Raw genomic sequence first — 18,767 nt, 5'->3', positions numbered from 1 at the left:
CAGGATTTTAATGAACCAAAGTGTCACCTTGCAATAGTTTTAGTGTCTGGATGAGGCCTTGAAAAAGTTGCTGGCTGTCAAAGATGTCATGAATATTGAAAAGATGGACTCTTGACCTCACAATGTACCTCATATGAGCTTGCACTTTGTTGTCTACCAACACTGCATTTTCTCTGTACACTTCATTCTGCATTCTGTTAATTGTCTTACCTTGTACTTACTCGGTGCATGATGCAATGAATTGATCTGCACGATCGGGAAGCAGGATAAGTTTTTATGTGACAATAAGGTGGCATCCAACTTTAAGGACCCACACCATCCAGCACATGCCCTTGTTATGATACCCCCATTGTGGAGGAGGTACAGGAGACCGAAGACCAAAGGTGAATGTTTGGGAATAGTTTTTCAACTCTGCCATCAGATAGCAGAACAGTTCTTCGACATGTGAATGCTACCTTGTTATTTTCTTTTGCACTATTTACAGTAATTTATTTTGTCTTGTACTGTACTGCTGCCTCAAAACAACAAATATCATGACTTATGTCAGTGATAGTAAACTCGATTCTGATTCTGACCTGTGACGCCGGAAAGATGATCCCACAAATTCAGTAGCAGAACTAATATCTGTACAGAGTGACCACTCACCATTCCAGGAATAAACTGCCCTGCCTTGAATTCATTTTATGCTCTGAAAGCAAATGAAGTGCTTTTGAGCCCTGTCTTTCTGACTCTGAAAAACCGGAGCATAAAGAAACGAGAAGGTAATAACACTGAAAAGACTGGAGGTCGTGTTGGGAGTATAATCACCAGCACGTGGGTAAATAGCATTCAACATTCATTGCATTAAATATGGTCAAAACCCTGAAACAATTCACCTTCACCAAAAGCAATTTGTTGATTAGATACTGTAAATTTCTGCAAGTTCATGCCCAGGAACACAGTTCAAATGCACCTCTGTTGCATTATTTTTATCAGTCTCTGCATCAAGACTTCTTTGAGCCTTTGGCCTCTGTACATCCAAATAGTAAAAATATATTTATAAAGATTCAATGAAGAGTGAAGTTTTGAAGTTCAGCTAAAACAATTTTGATGAGCAAGATTGAATGGATGTGAAACAGTGTTGATAATTAAAGCAAGGTTAGAACGTGATTGGGAAATTAGAAGTCTATTTATCTTGGATTGAAGGGATGCAAGGGAAAATGAATAACAAATAACGCTTGCTGAAAGATTAAGAAGTAAAATCCACAAAAAAATAGTTGATATGTATAATAAACTTCCAGTTGAGAATGTTGATTTATGCTATGTTAGTATTGTACTGAAGGATTTGGGTGAGTTGGATTAGTTTTGTTTTGGAGTTTTGCGAGTTGTTATCAGCAAAAGGAAATTAACATTCCCCGACTGAGGGAAACAATGGGAGGTAGCACAGATTCAGTGACATAATTGTGATACATAGACATTGGCTGCCTTTCCCAGTCTGAATTTCATTCTGTAATTATAAGCACTGCAATGCAAAGTTTTTTTTTGTTTCCTGCAAGACTTGGTGAAAACAGACCCAAGCTTAACATCGCAGGTTCAGCAAGAACTGATATTCCCCCCCACCCCCAAGCTTTCCTCCTCTATCTCTCAAATAAATAACTAGAGTCTGGAAAAGTGGAATAATTAAAGTTGCAATTAATTGTGTGAACATTGCAAAGTTTCATTTTTACAATTTCAAATTCATTTTTCAGGTTCAAAGTTTCATTAATTATCAGATTATGTATTCCTATACAACACTGAGATTCACCTTCTCCAGATAGTCATGAAACAAAGAAAGAGCATGAAGGTTGTTCAGAGAGAACTCCCCCCCCCCCACACCACACAAAAAAGAACGGCATCCCAGTCATCAACCTCCAAGCTCCCCACACCCCCACGGAAGACAGAACAAGAACGTCGACCCCCCAAAACCCCTCCCCTCACACAACAAAACAGAATGAAATGGGCAAAAAACACAAAATATAAAAACCATAAATCTGAGAAAGTCCGCAGTCCGTAAACACAATGGCTCAATCCATAATGCAGAACCACGGTAACATCATTCTTCATCAATAAAGAGAGAAACCATACAAGCACAGAGGCCTACCCACCTGTCACAGTGACCACTCAGCTATAGGGTTCTCACAGACGCCTTCTTAGCAGCGATCAAAAGGAAAGCAGTCGGCACTGAACTCTCGCTCACCTTCCGGATTCACCTCAATATCTCAGTCTTCCTCATCACTTTAATGGGTGATTAATGGACGCTTTAATTGGAGAAATGGAGTCAAACATTGGCTCATGCCTCGTCTCAAAGTTCCTTCCCCCTGAGGCCACCCAAGTACACATTTGCTTCCTGGAATCTTCTTGAAGACAGCGAAGTGCTAGATCATTCAAACAAAATCCGAACTCTAAATCGCAGGCTCTAACAGTTCAAGAAACACACTTAAGACAAAAAACAGACATAAAAAGAAGGAAAGTAGACATTTTCATGGGTTATCTGGAAGATGACGACGGACAGAGTGTTGTATGCTGGTGACAGAAGTTTTAGCTTTAGAATTTAAGTTATTTTTCATCTCTGTTCAAGAAGCAGAGTTGATTTAATATTTAAAGTGTCCTTTGAATCAATAGAAGTTATCTCTTTGCAAATCTTAGGTGGTGAGAATTAATATAATGAGGATTTACTCGGTCTATTGTCATTTGAAGTCTGTGCTGAAAAGCAAAATGAAGCTACATATCTTTGTGTTTCCCATCTAACTCCCCTCATTTAGGAATGTTATTTTTTACTCAAGCTATCGATACAATCAAGATGTTAACAAATAAGACTAACCCTATACCTACTCCTGAAATATTGAATTCTTTACTTATTCTTCATCACACAATACAGCAGAAACAAAATTGGATGTAACATACTTGTTAAATGAGAAGATATCTGGGTGATGAAAATTTTGAATCCAGAAACAAGATTAATTTATTTAAATACATCACATCAGAGACAAGTAAATTTGGTGTTTAAAAAAAGACTCTTGAGAACAATGACGTTTGGTTTGTAGGGCTTGATATGGCCATTCCTGTCCAAGTTATTCTTAGGCCAGTCTTAGCATAAATTCTGTGAACAATAGAATAAATTCTAGGTACAGGTCCTCCACTCTCCACCGCCCCGGGTTATGACAGGGTTCTGGCCCTAGGAATTGCATGTAACCTGGATAGTTCGCAAGTCAGAAATATAGTCATGAAATAAGTTTCCATACGTCAGATGATGCCTGCAGCAGTTGGCAAATCTATCCTGCTGGTCTCCCATACACTTGTTCGTACTGTATATGCAAGCTGTACGTAAGTAGGGTATCAGTAATCTGACTTAATTTTAGTTTGTGGTAACTAAAAGGGCAACAGAAGTGTTACAAATGATAGACTTGGAACAAGGATGCAAAGTTTAAGGATTCATGTCTATTTTTAGATTTGAAACGTATAATGGAAAGAATAAAGAATGAATACTTTTTCTGGTACATTAATGACAAAAGATTGGCTGAATAATAGTTGAATGATTGAGTCTTTGCAGTACAAATTACCTTGATCTGTGGCACAACTTTTCATTTCAATTTTTGTCACTTTCCATTTTAGTTGAAAAGGTTCAGACTCAGTGGGATGAGGTGCAAAGCCGGTTACAGTCTCGCACCCAACAGCTGCAGGAGATGCTGAAGGATTCCAATCAATGGCTGGAAGCCAAGCAAGAGGCAGAGGAACTTCTTGAGAAAGCCAGAACAAAGCAGGGAACCTGGAAGGAAATGTCCTACAACGTGGACATACTAATGAAGCAGAATGCAGACGTAAAGGTAATTAAAATGGCTGTACAGATTTTGTTGCCTTTTTTTAAAGAGGTAAGCAAATCAGCAAGAGATCACAAATGCTGGATTGCTTCCAGCTGAGGTCAACAACTTATCTTTTTAATGTGCATAAATATTGTAACATAGTCAGATATTTCAGAGGCATGCTGCTTGATACCGTGCTGCATAAAGAGGTATTGAGACAGATAATCAAAAGGTAAGTTTAAAGGAGTTTTTTTGTGGAAATGGGAGATGGAGAAAGGGTGGCTGAGGGGATTCCAGCTGATGGAATGAACGTTTTCAGGCATTGCAATTATAATGGACCGGAAACTGGAATTCAGGAAATTTAAAAAACGAGTACAGGAGCAGGTTATACAGATAAGATGGGGTGATAACACGGAGAGATCCAAACAGCAAAACAAGAATTTTACATTTCCCATTTTAAATCCTCGCAGCAAATGATCTTTGTGACTTGCTGTTATCATGGAGATAGGAACTGCTTTCTTGAAATGATTGGACTAGTTATATAATATTATGCAAAAATCTTTTATCTTTAGGACATGGAAGTCAATATAGGCTAATGGGGAGAGCATAACTGAACAAGGAGTGTAATTGCATTCAATTGTATACTATAAATTGGAATCTGTGTGGGGGCCACATTAAAATTAAGCACTATTTTACTTGATTGAATGGTAAAATAATTATCTTAGATTTTTATCTACCATATTAATTTGAAAGTAAAATAATTTTAAATCCTGGAGAAATGAAGCTTAAAAAAAGCTGCAGATGCTAGATGTCTGAAATTAAACTGAAGATGCAGGAAATGGACAACAGGTAAATTAACATTTTGTGGAGAGAGAAACAAATCTATTGTTTCCGGACCTCAAAATGGAACTGCATATTTCTGAATTTATTTATATTTTGATTGACTTTCATTTTCAGTTAATAACTTTATTTATTTATTCAAACTATTTTCTTAAATTCATGTAAGATACTTTGATAAAATTTGGAAACTCTAATGAAAAAGTTCAAAACATTGTATGAAATTTCATCCATCAGTTTGCTTACTTGATAAAACAGGCATTTGGAGAATGTTCCACCCAATTTAAACAGTGAAATTAAGGTAATGAAGCACTTGGAATGTGCATTTGATTATTCAGATAAAGCATGGTAACAAATGGGGCCTGAAACCAAAAAAAAATGTGTCATTAGTATAATTATGCAAGTTCATTCCATCAAGTCAAGTAAGAAAGGAAATAATGGCCTTGTAATAGGGTAACCCATCAAACATTCATTACACCAATCTGTTATTAATGCCTATAACAACAACCTATAGGAGGCAGTAAATTAGGTCCCAGGTAGTGTAATCCAAGTGACATAAATTCACATAATATACAATTCAAAACAGATGCAATTACATGAGGCACAACATTATACCGCAATCTGTTATGAATTTCATTTGAATGTTTAGGTTCTTTTTATAGGCATCCGTTAGTCTCGAGAGACCATGGATTTGCGCCTTGGAAAGTTTCCAGGACGCAGGCCTAGGCAGGGTTGTATGGGAGACCAGCAGTTGCCCATGCTGCAAGTCTCCCCTCGCCATGCCACCGATGTTGTCCAAGGGAAGGGCAAGGGCCGATGCAGCTTGGCACTGGTGTCATCGCAAAGCAATGTGTGGTTAAGTGCCTTGCTCAAGGACACAACACTCTGCCTTAGCTGAGGCTCGAACAACGCCTTAACCACTTGGCCACGCGCCAACACTTTTTAGTTGGTTGAATTTTCATAGACATTCTTTCATGTGAGAGTAGTGAAGTTAGGTAATTTCCCCTCACAGTCAACCCCACTTTGAGAGAATTGTGTCAAACTTTTATAAGAAGCTAAATCTGAAAGAAAATGTTCATGTGTGATGACAAGGTGGATAGATTCTTGTCTAATTCTTAAAACCTTTTGCCTGCTTTCTCTCCTCTCATCAAGATGGTGATTTCACATGTGTTGTGTGGTTTCTATGCATAAGGTCAGGGAAGGGAATGATGTGCAGCTGGCAAGAGTAGAAAGAACATCTTATTTGCACGCTGCCATTAACCCATGGGATTGTCCACAGCATGGCCTCATCCTGGGTGTGATTTCTCTAATGAAACAGGGCCAAGCCTTTGATGGGGTGGTCAAAAGCTTCTCATATGGTTAAGCAGAGAACTGCCTGATCTGCCTGTCCATCAGCATTCCCATTCAGTATTATAGAAGGAATGTTACTTGATAATGGTCTAATCAAAATCAAAGCTAGAAGTGTGTTCCATTGCAAAAGATACTTCTTAATTTCTTAAATTAGCAACATTTAAGAAACTTGGATGGGCACATGGATGATAGGAAAATGGAGGGCTATGCAAAAGGGAAGGGTTAAATGGAATTTAGAGTGAGTTAAAATGTCAGCACAACATTGTAGGCTGAGGACCTGTACTGTACTATGTTGTAATTGCAAATTTGACATCTTAAAGTTTTTCTTATCTGGTTGGAGAGTGAGAATATCTAGTCAATTTATTTTCCTATGAAATTGGAATAAAATTTGAGCTAAATTTTTGTCTTTCTCTCTCTCTCACTCTCACTCTTTCTCCCCTCTCACACATGTGTCCATGAATGTTTCTTCCCTCTCCTTTACCTTTCTCCTGTTGCTTCTCATTTCCTGCTTCTGACTTCCCCTTTCCTATTTTTGTATTCTTCTCTATCCTAGCGAAGATTAGGATATAAGAATATTAGCATTCTTCACTATCCTTCTCCCTATTCTGACTGGTTTTTAAGATGGAATGCAGTAGCAAATAAAACAAAATATGGGAAGAGAGTGAATGAATTCCTTTGCACTGGCTGCAGTTCTTGCTGTAGATCCAGAACCTTTTTCAAAATCAGGTTTATTATCACCGGCATGTGACATGAAATTTGTTAACTTAGCAGCAGCAGTTCAATGCAATACATAATCTAGAAGAGAAAAAAATAAAAATAATAATAATAAATAAATAAACAAGTAAATCAATTATGGTATACATGAACCAACCATCTATCAAAACAACCAGCTGAAAATTGAAAGTTGGTATGAACAGTTCATTGTTTTTTGGATTGGTAATTACGAACTAATGAAATGTCAAAGAGAAAAGAGCAAACATGTACAATTTCTATTAATGGCTTGGATGAAGGGTTCATGTGTACTGTCACAAAACTTGCTGGTTCAAAGATAGGTGCATCGATAAGTTGTAAGCAAGATGAAAAGAGTCTGCGAAGAGTCTAATAAATGCACAAAAAGATGATAAACAGAATATAATATGAGATCATGGGAGATTATTCAAAGTGAAAGAATTTTTAAAAAGGCATATCAATACAAGTAATTAGGAAGCATACTGGATGTTAGCTTTCTCGCAAGGGATGTGGAATGCAGAAGTAGGAAACTTCAATACAACTTTGCAGGGTACTGCTGAAGCTGCATTTGAAGTAATGAGAGTGGTTTTGATCTCTATATTTGAACAAGGTTGTGCTATTCCTGGGAGCAGTGCAGACAGTGTACACTGGGTTAACTCCTAAACTGAAGGGACTGACTGATGAAGGCTCTCTTATATTTAGAGGAGTTACTAAGAATGTGAACAGACTGTACTGAAACAGTACAAGGTTCAGAAGGGGAATTGACAGGGTGAATATGGAGGCATCTAGGACTAGAGATTATATCTTAAAAATAATAAGCCACTCACTTAAAGATACAGAGTTTCTTCTCCCATGAGGTTGTGGATCTTCAAAATTCTTTTCCCTACAGAGCCATGGAGGTTTCATCATTCATTATGTTCAGGATCAAGACTGGCAAATATTTGAACTGCATGGTGTTTGGGAAGAGAAGAGGAATGTGATGCTGTGTATAAAATTGCATCAGCTATGATTGTGTTGAATGGTGATTCGGGTTTAACGTTTGTGTTGAATAGTGATTTGGGATCATTGTTTGTTTTGAATAGTGATTTGGGATTGATGTTTGTGTTGAATAGTGATTTGGGATCGATGTTTGTGTTGAATGGTGATTTGGGATCGATGTTTGTGTTGAATGGTGATTTGAGATTGATGTTTTTGTTGAATGGAGATTCAGGTTTGATGTTTGTGTTGAATGGTGATTCGGGATTGATGTTTGTGTTGAATGGTGATTCGGGATTGATGTTTGTGTTGAATGGTGATTTTGGATCGATGTTTGTGTTGAATGGTGATTTGGGATCGATGTTTGTGTTGAATGGTGATTTGGGATCGATGTTTATGTTGAATGGTGATTTGGGATCGATGTTTATGTTGAATGGTGATTTGGGATTGATGTTTGTGTTGAATGGTGATTTGGGATCGATGTTTATGTTGAATGGTAATTCGGGATTGATGTTTGTGTTGAATGGTGATTTGAGATCAATGTTTATGTTGAATGGTGATTTGGGATTGATGTTTGTGTTGAATGGTGATTTGGGATCGATGTTTATGTTGAATGGTGATTTGGGTTTGAGGTTTGTGTTGAATGGTGATTTGGGTTTGAGGTTTGTGTTGAATGGTATTTGAGGTTTGTGTTGAATGGTGATTTGGGATCGATGTTTATGTTGAATGGTGATTTGGGTTTGAGGTTTGTGTTGAATGGAGATTCAGGTTTGATGTTTGTGTTGAATAGTGGTTCGAGATTGAGGTGCTGACTGGCTTCCACTTGCTTCTGTTTCTCGTGAACATGTGTACCTGACTGGATTTCACTTGCAACTGGAAAAACAACTAGTGGAGAACTAGCCACGGGGGCAACCTATCAGCATCTTCGGACATGGGATATTTATCGATTAGACCTTTCTTTTATTCTGTCAGCTTTGTTTAAAACAATGTTTGTTGGTTAGATTTTATCAAATCACTATAGTTTCTCAATCGCATCATTATCCCCATGACCTCACAGTGATTTTACTCCATGCCCTCTTCACACTGACTTCCTGTGTCCATCCAAGCTCTTTCAAGCAGCCAATCACACTCATCCTTACAGTGATCACCTCCAGACTGTCATATATATCCAGCCTATGTTCTTCTCACTGACCACACGCTGTCTCCCTGTCACTGTCTGTCCTGTTTCCTTTTTAACTTACAGTAACAATAACATAGAGGAAGGTCATTCACCCATCTGCCATTGGGTCCATGCTGGCTTCCAGAGGAAGAATCCCTTCCACCTCCCGGTTATTTTGAATCCCTGCAACTTATCCTATGTCACATAATTCCATCAATGCCCTTTGATCTGTGGGTTTTTTTTATGAACTGCACCAATGGACAATTTGCAGTGGTAACAAACCTCCCAGACATGGGAGAAAAACCATGCATTTGCAGGGAGAATGTGCGGCCTCTACATAGTCAGCATCTCGGGTCAGAATCAAACCCAATTCACACAATTGTGGAGATGCAAGACTAACTGTGATGCCACTGTGCCACTCCATATCCCTCTGAGACTGACCATTCTTGTACTGCCGGCAATTACTGACCAGAATTCTGCTCATGCTGACTGTTCCTCATTCAGCCTCCATCGAGTACCCTATATCTCTCTCACTTAGCATCATTCCCCCCTCAATCCTGGTGCCCAATATTTTCATTTTTACCTCTCTCTGTTCTGACAGCAACAACCCTATAACCCCTTTAAAATTAACCCCTTGTGTGCCCGCACACTGGCTGTGTGAATCCTCCTCCCATTATTAAAATGGCTGGTCAGGCCCTTTCAATGTCTCTGAAGTCATAAAAGAGCATTTGTCATTAAGTTCTATTTTGTAGAATGGAATCTGGCTAACAGTGTGGAAATTAGATGCACCTTACTCCTTTAAATTTACTTTAACTAATCTTCATGTCAAAATAATAACTATTCCCCCAGTTCAGGATTTATACCTTTTATGATCCTCATAAAAGCGGTATTTGAAAAGAGTGAGATGAAGTTTTAGGAGTTTAACAGTCTGAAATATTTCACTGTAATTGCAGTGCACAAGGCGTAGACATTGATTATAAATGTGATCCACTTTGTCAAGCCATGTGGTAAAATATTGTCCACTCTTACCATCTCTCCAAAATGTTTTACATGCAGTTCTGCAGCCTTTTCCTATAACATTCCAGAAACTATTTATTTTAATGTATAAGATCCACTGAGGTTTGTGGTTATTCTTCCAAAAGCGTAAACTTGCATCATGTTCTCAGCTCATTTTGTGCAGGCAAATTTTGTCCAAGAATCATTGGATAGTGCACAAGGGCATGAACATTTTCCCAACTGTCTTCATCTCCAGCAATACTAAAGGCATTAATAATTTGGCTTTTCCACTATGCCTCTCCTACTGGTACTAACATAGCTGTATGTGTGTGTATGCTACTGAAAGAGCCGAGAAATGTTATGATTGTGTTAAGTGCTCCGTACTTCACACTGGAAAATTCTCTAATTATAATATCATGATGCTAATTGTGCCTTCTTCACACTAACTCTATGTTAGCACTGGTGGAATACTTCCAATTGCAAATGATGAATTCTTTTTTTTTCCTTTTGAAATTGAGGCCCAAAGTTTGAAACTCCACAGAGATTTAAACAGTTTCCTGCTTTTAAATTATATCCTCCTTTTCCTTTCTGTTCATTAACTTATTTCTGAAGAGTTAAGAGTTTCCTACCTGTTTATCAACAGGTAGAAAAGTCTCTTCTCACACCCCCCCCCCCCCCCCAGTGTACTCAGGCCAAATTCAACTTTCTCTGACATAATGCACAATTTCTATGAATGTTGGCAGTTGTTCATTATTTAGCTCAGTGAAGTTCTGCTCCTCAAACTTAAAGGATTTTTGATGGTGCATTACACTTTTAAATGCATCATCTCAATTGAAGTTAGCATGAAACAATTTTTAAAGCATTTGTATTGTATCAGAAATTCAGCGTTTTACCCCCTGGGTATGTATTTCAAAAGTGCAATATTTGTAGCAACTGAAACCTCTTTAACATTTTCAGCTTAGAAATTGGTACATTGTAAATAGATCCCTTCCTGCAGTGGTAGCCAACTTACTCTGCACCATGCTGATGTCTCTAAGCAATCAGATGTGTGAGACTGTAAGTGCATTCTTCACGGCTGCTTAGGCTATTTGGGAGCCACACACTCATGGACTGTGATTGAATAAATGCAAAGATATAAATACACATATGGTAAATTACTCACTGTACTTTGCAAATGCTGAAAACCTCTTAACTGTTAGCTGGCAAAGTCACGGGGGAGCTTAAAAATACGTCAACTGAGGTCCCTTTCTTTTGTCCCTTGCTGAGGATGACATTTATGAGGAGGAGTTCCATTTGCAGATGTCAGGCATGCTTGATTTCTCCAGTTTCTTGCTCCTTGCAGGCTCATAGTTCCTTAATGCCAGAAGGTAATGTGGTACTTAGAAGCATGATTAGGATTCCCTGCCCAACCAGTTCTACCATCTTGTGCTAATTTTACTCACTCCACAATGGCCAGCTGTGCTCTCAACTCTGGAATTAACAGCCTTTAAGTTTGCAGCTCCATCACAGTGCTCCTTAAAACTTTGATTCCTGACCAAACTTCTGCTACCTGCTCCGACATGTCTTCAGAATGTGTCAAGCTATCAAATTCTCCTCCCAGTTAAGAGCTCTGGGACATTCAAAGCAGTAGAGGGTGTATTATGTGAAAATTGTTCATAGTATTAGGTAGAAGTTTGGATTGTCATTTGTAGAGAATGTCATTTGGAGTTGACTTTGTCAGTATTTAATTTTCAAAGTACTTTTGAGAGAAAAACAGAAGGTCAAGTCTTGCTGGCACTGATCCTCGCAGATAAAGTTGCCATCCATGGTCTGTCTTGACATAGTTGGGATGGTGCAGGGGACCCGCATTGGTGATTTTCAGCAGCTCTGGCACTGAGGAAGCCTCGCATCTCAGAACACAACAAAGGAGTTGAAGGCTGTCAAAGCTTAGCCCCCAACTTTCTGAAATCAGAATGATCTTTAATTATTTTAAATGCCTAGTATGAGACATCTAACAAAATTTAAAAACAAAGATTGGAACTTATAGATTTATCAGAAATGTTAAAATTTTGAAAAGTTAAAAAAGAAATAACTAAAAATACTTTAATTATGAAAAATACTGCACTGTAGTGAAATATTTTTTAAAAATTAACTAACTTCCGGCCTTGGCGCTTAGTCAGCAGCCCAGCGATGCCCAGTGAAAACCCATTTCTATTTGGGTGCTTGTGGATCTTTGCAAGGCTAGGTACTACTTCCAAACTACAGGCGGCGAAAAGCAATCAAACAAGCTGACAGATTAACATTCCAGATCTGTACGTGACTGGAGGACTTGAGTGCTTGCATGGAAGTAGCAGACTGATTTAACCTTTTGCCCACCCATATTTCCACTTAAGCACCTAAATCCGGATGAATCTGCAGGGAATTTCTGGCATCAGGCACCAGGATATGTCCTGTTGTGCAATAGTGCTGCTCTTAGCTACATTCTGAGAACCGAGGGATTGTGGGCTGGACATAGAACTGTACACTGTCATGCTGCCATCTAGTGGGACTGCACAGTGAATTGCCTGGCACATTATGTCCTTCACTTTTTCCACAACTAAGTATTTACAGCCAGTTAAATTGTTTTCATTGCTAATGGGGCTTTGAGATGTAAATGACTTCTAATAAAAGTTGTTGATTAAATAAGGAGTTGAAACTTCTAATAGTCCAAAAGCCAGCTGTCACAAAATTACACTCAATTACCTTTGCTACAATTCTCTGTCCGTTCTGTTTCAAATTATTGTGTGATAATTTCCAACTGACCCTTTGAGTGTTGATTTATAACTGAGGTCTTTTCTTGTATAATGAATGGGAAAAATGGAAGTGGAGCGAGAGTCACCATGACAATATCAACATGAAATTCAAAGCTGAGCTGTACAAGGTGTTTTGTTTGACATTAACACTGCTGAAAGCAGCAGCAGGTTGAGGTTTATCTTTGCTCTTGATTGCAATACCGGTTTGAACTGCCTCCTCTCGATTAGAATAAAATTAAAATCAAATTTACATAAACATTTGGTTGAAATGTCCACTGCAGCTGTAAAAAAAAATCCAAATGATGCTCTAGTGCTCACTTGAGCAAATGTGCAGAGTAGTGGCAGATAGAATTTAATCTTGAAAAGTGTGAGAGAATGAAGGACTTACACAATAAATGGTAGCACCCTAGGGAGTATTGAGGAACAAGCATATCTCATTGTCTAAGTCCAAGGATTCCCGAAGGTAGCAGCATATGTGGGAAAGGTGGTGAAGAAAGCACATGGGATGCTTGCTTTTGTTAGCCAAGGAAAATAAGAGCAGGGAGATATTGTACATACTTTATAAAGCATCAGTTGACCCCTGCTGATGTACTGTGAATGGGTGTCGTTTCATGGGACAGGGTGCAGAGGAGATTCACCGTGATGTTGTTTGCAATGCAGTGTTCCATTTTATGGAGCTGCTGGATGGAAGTGTTTTCATTGCACTGGAGAAGACAGAGGAGAGATCTGAAAGATCTTTTTTACCATAACAGAAGTAACTAAAATTAGAGGGCATGGGTTTTGCATAACAGATTGAGAGGGAAAACATTTTCTCCCAGAATCTGAGCAACATTACCTGAGTGGTGCAGGAGGCTGGTACTCTTACAAGACTGAAGACCCATCTAGACACAAACATGAATCACTGAGACATAGACTATGGATTATGTGCTCATTAATGGGATTAGCATAAGTGGGTGCTTGATGGCATAGATATGCTGGGCTAAAGGGACTGCTTTTGTGATATATATCTCTATAACTCCGTGATTATTGCTCTCCTCCATCTCATCTTTCAATCATTCCTTAATATCCAAACATTTGGCTTCAGGAACTCATGGATATCAGTCAGGCTGGATCTTGCTCTCACTTGCTGTTTATAAGAGGATATTTTAGTGGTCACAATAACAGTTAATAATGCAGATCTTATCCATTGTCTTTTCATTTGCAGCCAGGGATTCAAAGCTTCAGTGTTAGCCTCTCTAAGTCAAAATATGAATCAAACCAATAATATTCCCAATCTCTACTGCTGCAAATATTCTTCAATACTAACAGTATGAAAGTAGATTCCTTGCTTTGTTGAGAAATCTGTGAACAGCTATATCTTTCCCAGAAGGTCACTTCCTACATTATGATTTATGTCCTATGTTTTTTGACTTGGAAACAAATGACATTGGGGAGAAAATATATTCAGAGCTTTGTTGCTCCAGTTGTCATTCTAAACTGGGTCACTGACAACATACTTAACATAAATGGCATGAACTGAAATCTAACAGTGAAGCAATGCGAAATAGAGGTCTTTGATATAAAAATTCATGCCTGTATTTTAAAAGATATTGAGAAGGAACTATTTCTGTCTGCCAAAAGGTCAGAATCTCTATTTTGCCATAACAACATAAGAAATAGGAATAGGAGTAGGCTACCTGGCCCAAGCCTGCTCCACCATGGTTGATCTGGCCGTGGACTCAACTCCACCAACCTGTCTTTCCCCATAAACCTTAATTCCCATGCAATGCAAAAAATCAATCTGAGTCTTTAATATATTTAATGAGATAGTCTCTACTGCTTCCCCAGGCAGAGAATTCTACAGATTCATTACTGTCTGTAAAAAGCAGTTTCTTCTCATCTCCATTTCTAAATCTATTCCACACCCCCCCCCCCCAAACCTTGAGGCGTACTTAACAGTGAAAACTGTCCTGCCTCTATCTTATCTATCTCTTTCATAATTTTATGTTTCCGTAAGATCCTGTCTCATTTTTCTGAATTGCACTGAGTATAGTCCCAAGTGACTCACGTCCTTAAATTAACCCCCTCATCTCCAGAATCCACCTTGTGAACCTACTCTGCACTGCCTTGAAAGCCAAATTTCAAAGTAAATTTATTGTCAATGTGCATAAATATCACTATATACAATCCAGAGATTCATTTTCTTGCTGGCAATCACAGTAAATAGAATAAACACAATAGAATCAGCAGAAAACTGCAACAAACAGGATGGACAACCAACGTGCAAAGAAGACAAGTAACTGTGCAATAATAAATAAATATGCAATAAATATCAAGAACGTGACATGAAGAGTCCTTGCAAGTCAGTCTATAGGGTGGGAACACTTCAGCGATGGGATTAGTGAAGTTATCCCCTCTGGTTCAAGAACCTGATGGTTGAGGAGTTATAACTCTTCCTGGACAGGTGTGTGGGTCCTGTGGCTCCTACACCTTCTTTCTCATGGCAAAAGTGAGAAGAGCACATGGCCTGGATGGTGGGTGTCCAATATTCGCTCTCGCTTCTATATGCTTTATATATCTGAAGAAACATTTGGTATCTTCTTTAATATTATAGGCTAGCTTACTTTTGTATTCCATCTTTACCTTCTTAATGACATTTTTAGTTGCCTTCTGTTGGTTTTGAAAAGCTTCCCAATCCTCTAACTTCCCACTAATTTTTGCTCTATTATATACACTTTCTTTGGCTTTCATGCTCTCTCTAGTTAGCCACGGTTGTGTGATTTTTCCTTTTGAATACTCCTTTCTGTTTTGGATGTATACATCCTGTGCCTTCCAAATTGCTTCCAGAAACTCCAGCCATTGCTGCTCTGCCATCATCCATGCCAGTGTTCTTTTCCGATCATTACTGGCCAACTCCTCTCTCATGCCTCTGTAATTTCCTTTATTCCACAGTAATACTGATACACCTTAATTTAGCTTCTCCTTCTCAAATTTCAGAGTGAATTCGATCATAATATCACTTTCCCTGAAGGGTTCCTTTACCTTAATCTCTCTAATCAATTCTGGCTCAAAGCACAACACCCAAACCAGATAGCTGATCCCCTAGTGGGCTCAATGACGTGCTGTCTAAAAAGCCATCTCATAGGCACTCTAGAAATGCCCTCTCCTGTAATCCAGCACCAACCTAATTTTCCCAATCTACCTGCATATTGAAATCCTTTATGACTATTATAATATTGCCCTTTTTGGCATGCATTTTCTTTCTCCCATTGTAACTTGTAGACCACATCCTTCCTACTGTTTGGGGGTCTGTATACAACTCCCATGAGGGTCTTTTTGTCCTTGCAGTTCCTTAGCTCTGTCCGCAAAGTTTCAACACCTTCTGACCCCTCTTTCTAATGATTTCATTTCATTTCTTACCAACAGAGCAACGGCACTCCTTCCGGTCCTTTCAATACAATGTGTATCCTTGTACATTAAGCTCCCAGCTATAATCTTGTTTCAGCAAAGATTCAGTAATGCCTACAACATACCTTCCAATCTGCAATGGTGCTACAAGTACATCAACCTTATTGCGTATACTGCACGCATTCAGATATAATGCCTTCAGTTCTGTGTGCCTTCAGTCTGCCTTTTACATTGCGACTCATCCTGTTGACTGCAGTTTTGCCTTACCAACAGTCTTTCTTCACTATACATTGCCTTTGTTTGTAAGCCAGCTACCTCATCTTCAGCATTACCATCCGCCTTTCCTATGACACTTCTTGCATTGAAATATACGGAGCTCAGAATACTCGTCGCACCCTGCTCAATTTTTCAATTCCTAACTTTGTCTGAGGTCATACCAACAACATCTGCTTCCACAACCTCTCCACTAACTGTTCTAGCACTCTGGTTCCCATCCCCCTGCAACTCTAATTTCAACCCTACTGTGCAGCATTAACGAGTCTTCCCACTAGGATTTTAGTCCCCATCCTGTTTAAGTGCAAATTGTCCATTCTGTGTAGGTCCAACCTGGAAGAAAGTCCAAAGATTCAAAAATCTTGTGCCCTCCTGCTTACACCAACTCCTTAGCCACGTATTAAACTTTATAATCTTTCTACTTCTGGCCTCACTAGCATGTGGCATGGGTAGCAATCCTGAGATCACTAACCTGATGGTCCTACCCATTAACTTAGCTCCGAACCCACTGAACTCCCTATGCAGAACCTCGTCACTCATCCTATCTATGTCATTTGTACCTATGTGGACCATGTCTTCTTGCTGTTCCCTCTCCCACTTAAGAATGCTGAGGAGTTAATGCCAAGATATCCTGAACCCTGACACCCAGGAGACAACATACCATCTGGGAATCTCATTCTCACCCGCAGAATTTCCTGCCCATTCCTCTAACTAACGAATCCCCTATCGCCACAGAGTGCCTCCTCCCCCCTTTCCTTTCTGAGTCACAAAAGCATACTTAGTGCCCGAGACCTGACCACTGTGACTTTCCTCTGTTAGTTTATCACCTCCCCTCCCCCAAATTGTATCCAATATGATATACTTGTTGTTGAGGGGGATGGCCACAGGGATAGTCTGCACTGGCTCCCTAATCCCTTTCTCCTTCCTGACTGTCACCCAGATTCCTGGGTCCTGCACCTTGGGTATAACTATCTCTCTATGTCCTATCTATCACCCCCTCAGCCTCTGAATAATCCAGAGTTCATCCAGTTCCAGCTCCAACTCCTTAACACAGATTGTTAGAAGCTGCAGCTGGATGCACTTCACGCAGTTGCAGTCGTCAGGGTTACTGGGGGTCTCCCTGCTCTTCACATTATGCCATTTACGTTACAGCAAAACTAAGTTGTTTGTTAAAGCCAGATTTACATTTTCCATTTAGCTAAACAGATATAGTATCTCAAAATAGAAAGTATGAGTTGCTTTGAATCCATTAGAACCATAGAACCATAGAACATTACAGCACAGAAACAGGCCTTTTGGCCCTTCTTGGCTGTGCTGAACCATTTTTCTGCCTATTCCCACTGACCTGTACCTGGGCCATATCCCTCCAAACCCCTCTTATCCATATACCTGTCCAAGTTTTGCTTAAATGTCAAAAGTGAGCCGGCATTTACCACTTCATCTGGCAGCTTATTCCAAACTCCCACCACTCTCTGTGTGAAGAAGCCCTCCCCCCCCCCCATGTTCCCTTTAAACTTTTCCCCCTTCACCCTTAACCCATGACCTCTGGGTTTTTTCTCCCCTAGCCTCAGTGGAATAAGCCTGCTTGCATTCACTCTATCTATACCCATCATAATTTTATACACCTCTATCAAATCACCCCTCATTCTCCTACGCTCCAGGGAATAAAGTCCTAACCTTTTCAACCTTTCTCTGTAACTCAGTTTCTCAAGTCCCGGTAACATCCTTGTAAACCTTCACTGCACTCTTTCAGCCTTATTGTTTATTGTTTATTATTGTTTATAACACTGAAATTGGGTTCAGAAACACTGAATGTCGAAGGTTATTGTGAAATTCCAGACAGAAGTTCAGAAACACTGGAACAGCAATATGGGCTTTTTTTGGTAATATGACGTGTAGCAGCAAGTCATCACCTGGTTGAATTGGAAAGAACGTGTCAAGTGAATTGTTTTCACCTGTTACAGCTAAGGACCACATTTATTATCCATCCTTAAATGGGTGCAGTTAGTCACATGTAAGTCAGCGTGGATGAGGAGTGTAGATTTCCTCTCTGTAGGTACAGGCAAGAGAGGGAGGAGAATCTCTTGGTGCTACAAAGATGAAAAGTATAAGACCAATATAGAAACAAAGCTTCCGGATGAGGTTCACAGGGGAACCCAGGAAGTTTTGAGAAACAAAGGCCTGTTGTACATTCAAATGTAACTGGCAGCATTGACAGTGGAGGAAGTAGCTCTTTGAAACCAACAATCAGAAATATTTATTGAGTACACAAAAATAGCCACAGTGCAGAATATTACAGATTTATTTTTAAATAGGGGTTGGGAAAGAAGTAATTATTTTGTGTAAAAAGCGGATCGAAATATCATTCAGGCTTCACATGTTGTCAGCAATGAACAGCATGGTTGTAACAGCTGTGCATTTTATAGCATTGTTCCATGGAGACATATCCAAGAAACAGTGAGTGAAAGGAAT

At 39.2% G+C, this 18,767-nt stretch overlaps 1 protein-coding gene across 9 annotated transcripts in view; it reads left to right on the top strand.

The window, feature by feature from the left end:
- Positions 1 to 18,767, top strand: part of dmd (dystrophin) — a 1,932,045-nt gene that overhangs the window by 1,569,303 nt on the left and 343,975 nt on the right. For all 9 annotated transcript variants that reach the window (XM_073045659.1, XM_073045653.1, XM_073045656.1 and 6 more), the window contains one exon: positions 3,631 to 3,842. In XM_073045659.1, coding sequence (XP_072901760.1) covers positions 3,631 to 3,842 — 212 coding nt within the window. The remainder of the gene's footprint in view (positions 1 to 3,630; positions 3,843 to 18,767) is intronic.

This window comes from Hemitrygon akajei, chromosome 5 (assembly GCF_048418815.1).
Source record: "Hemitrygon akajei chromosome 5, sHemAka1.3, whole genome shotgun sequence".
Lineage (NCBI taxonomy): Eukaryota > Metazoa > Chordata > Chondrichthyes > Myliobatiformes > Dasyatidae > Hemitrygon > Hemitrygon akajei.
The sequence above is the reverse complement of the archived record's forward strand: the minus strand, read 5'-3'. Positions and strand labels throughout refer to the sequence as shown.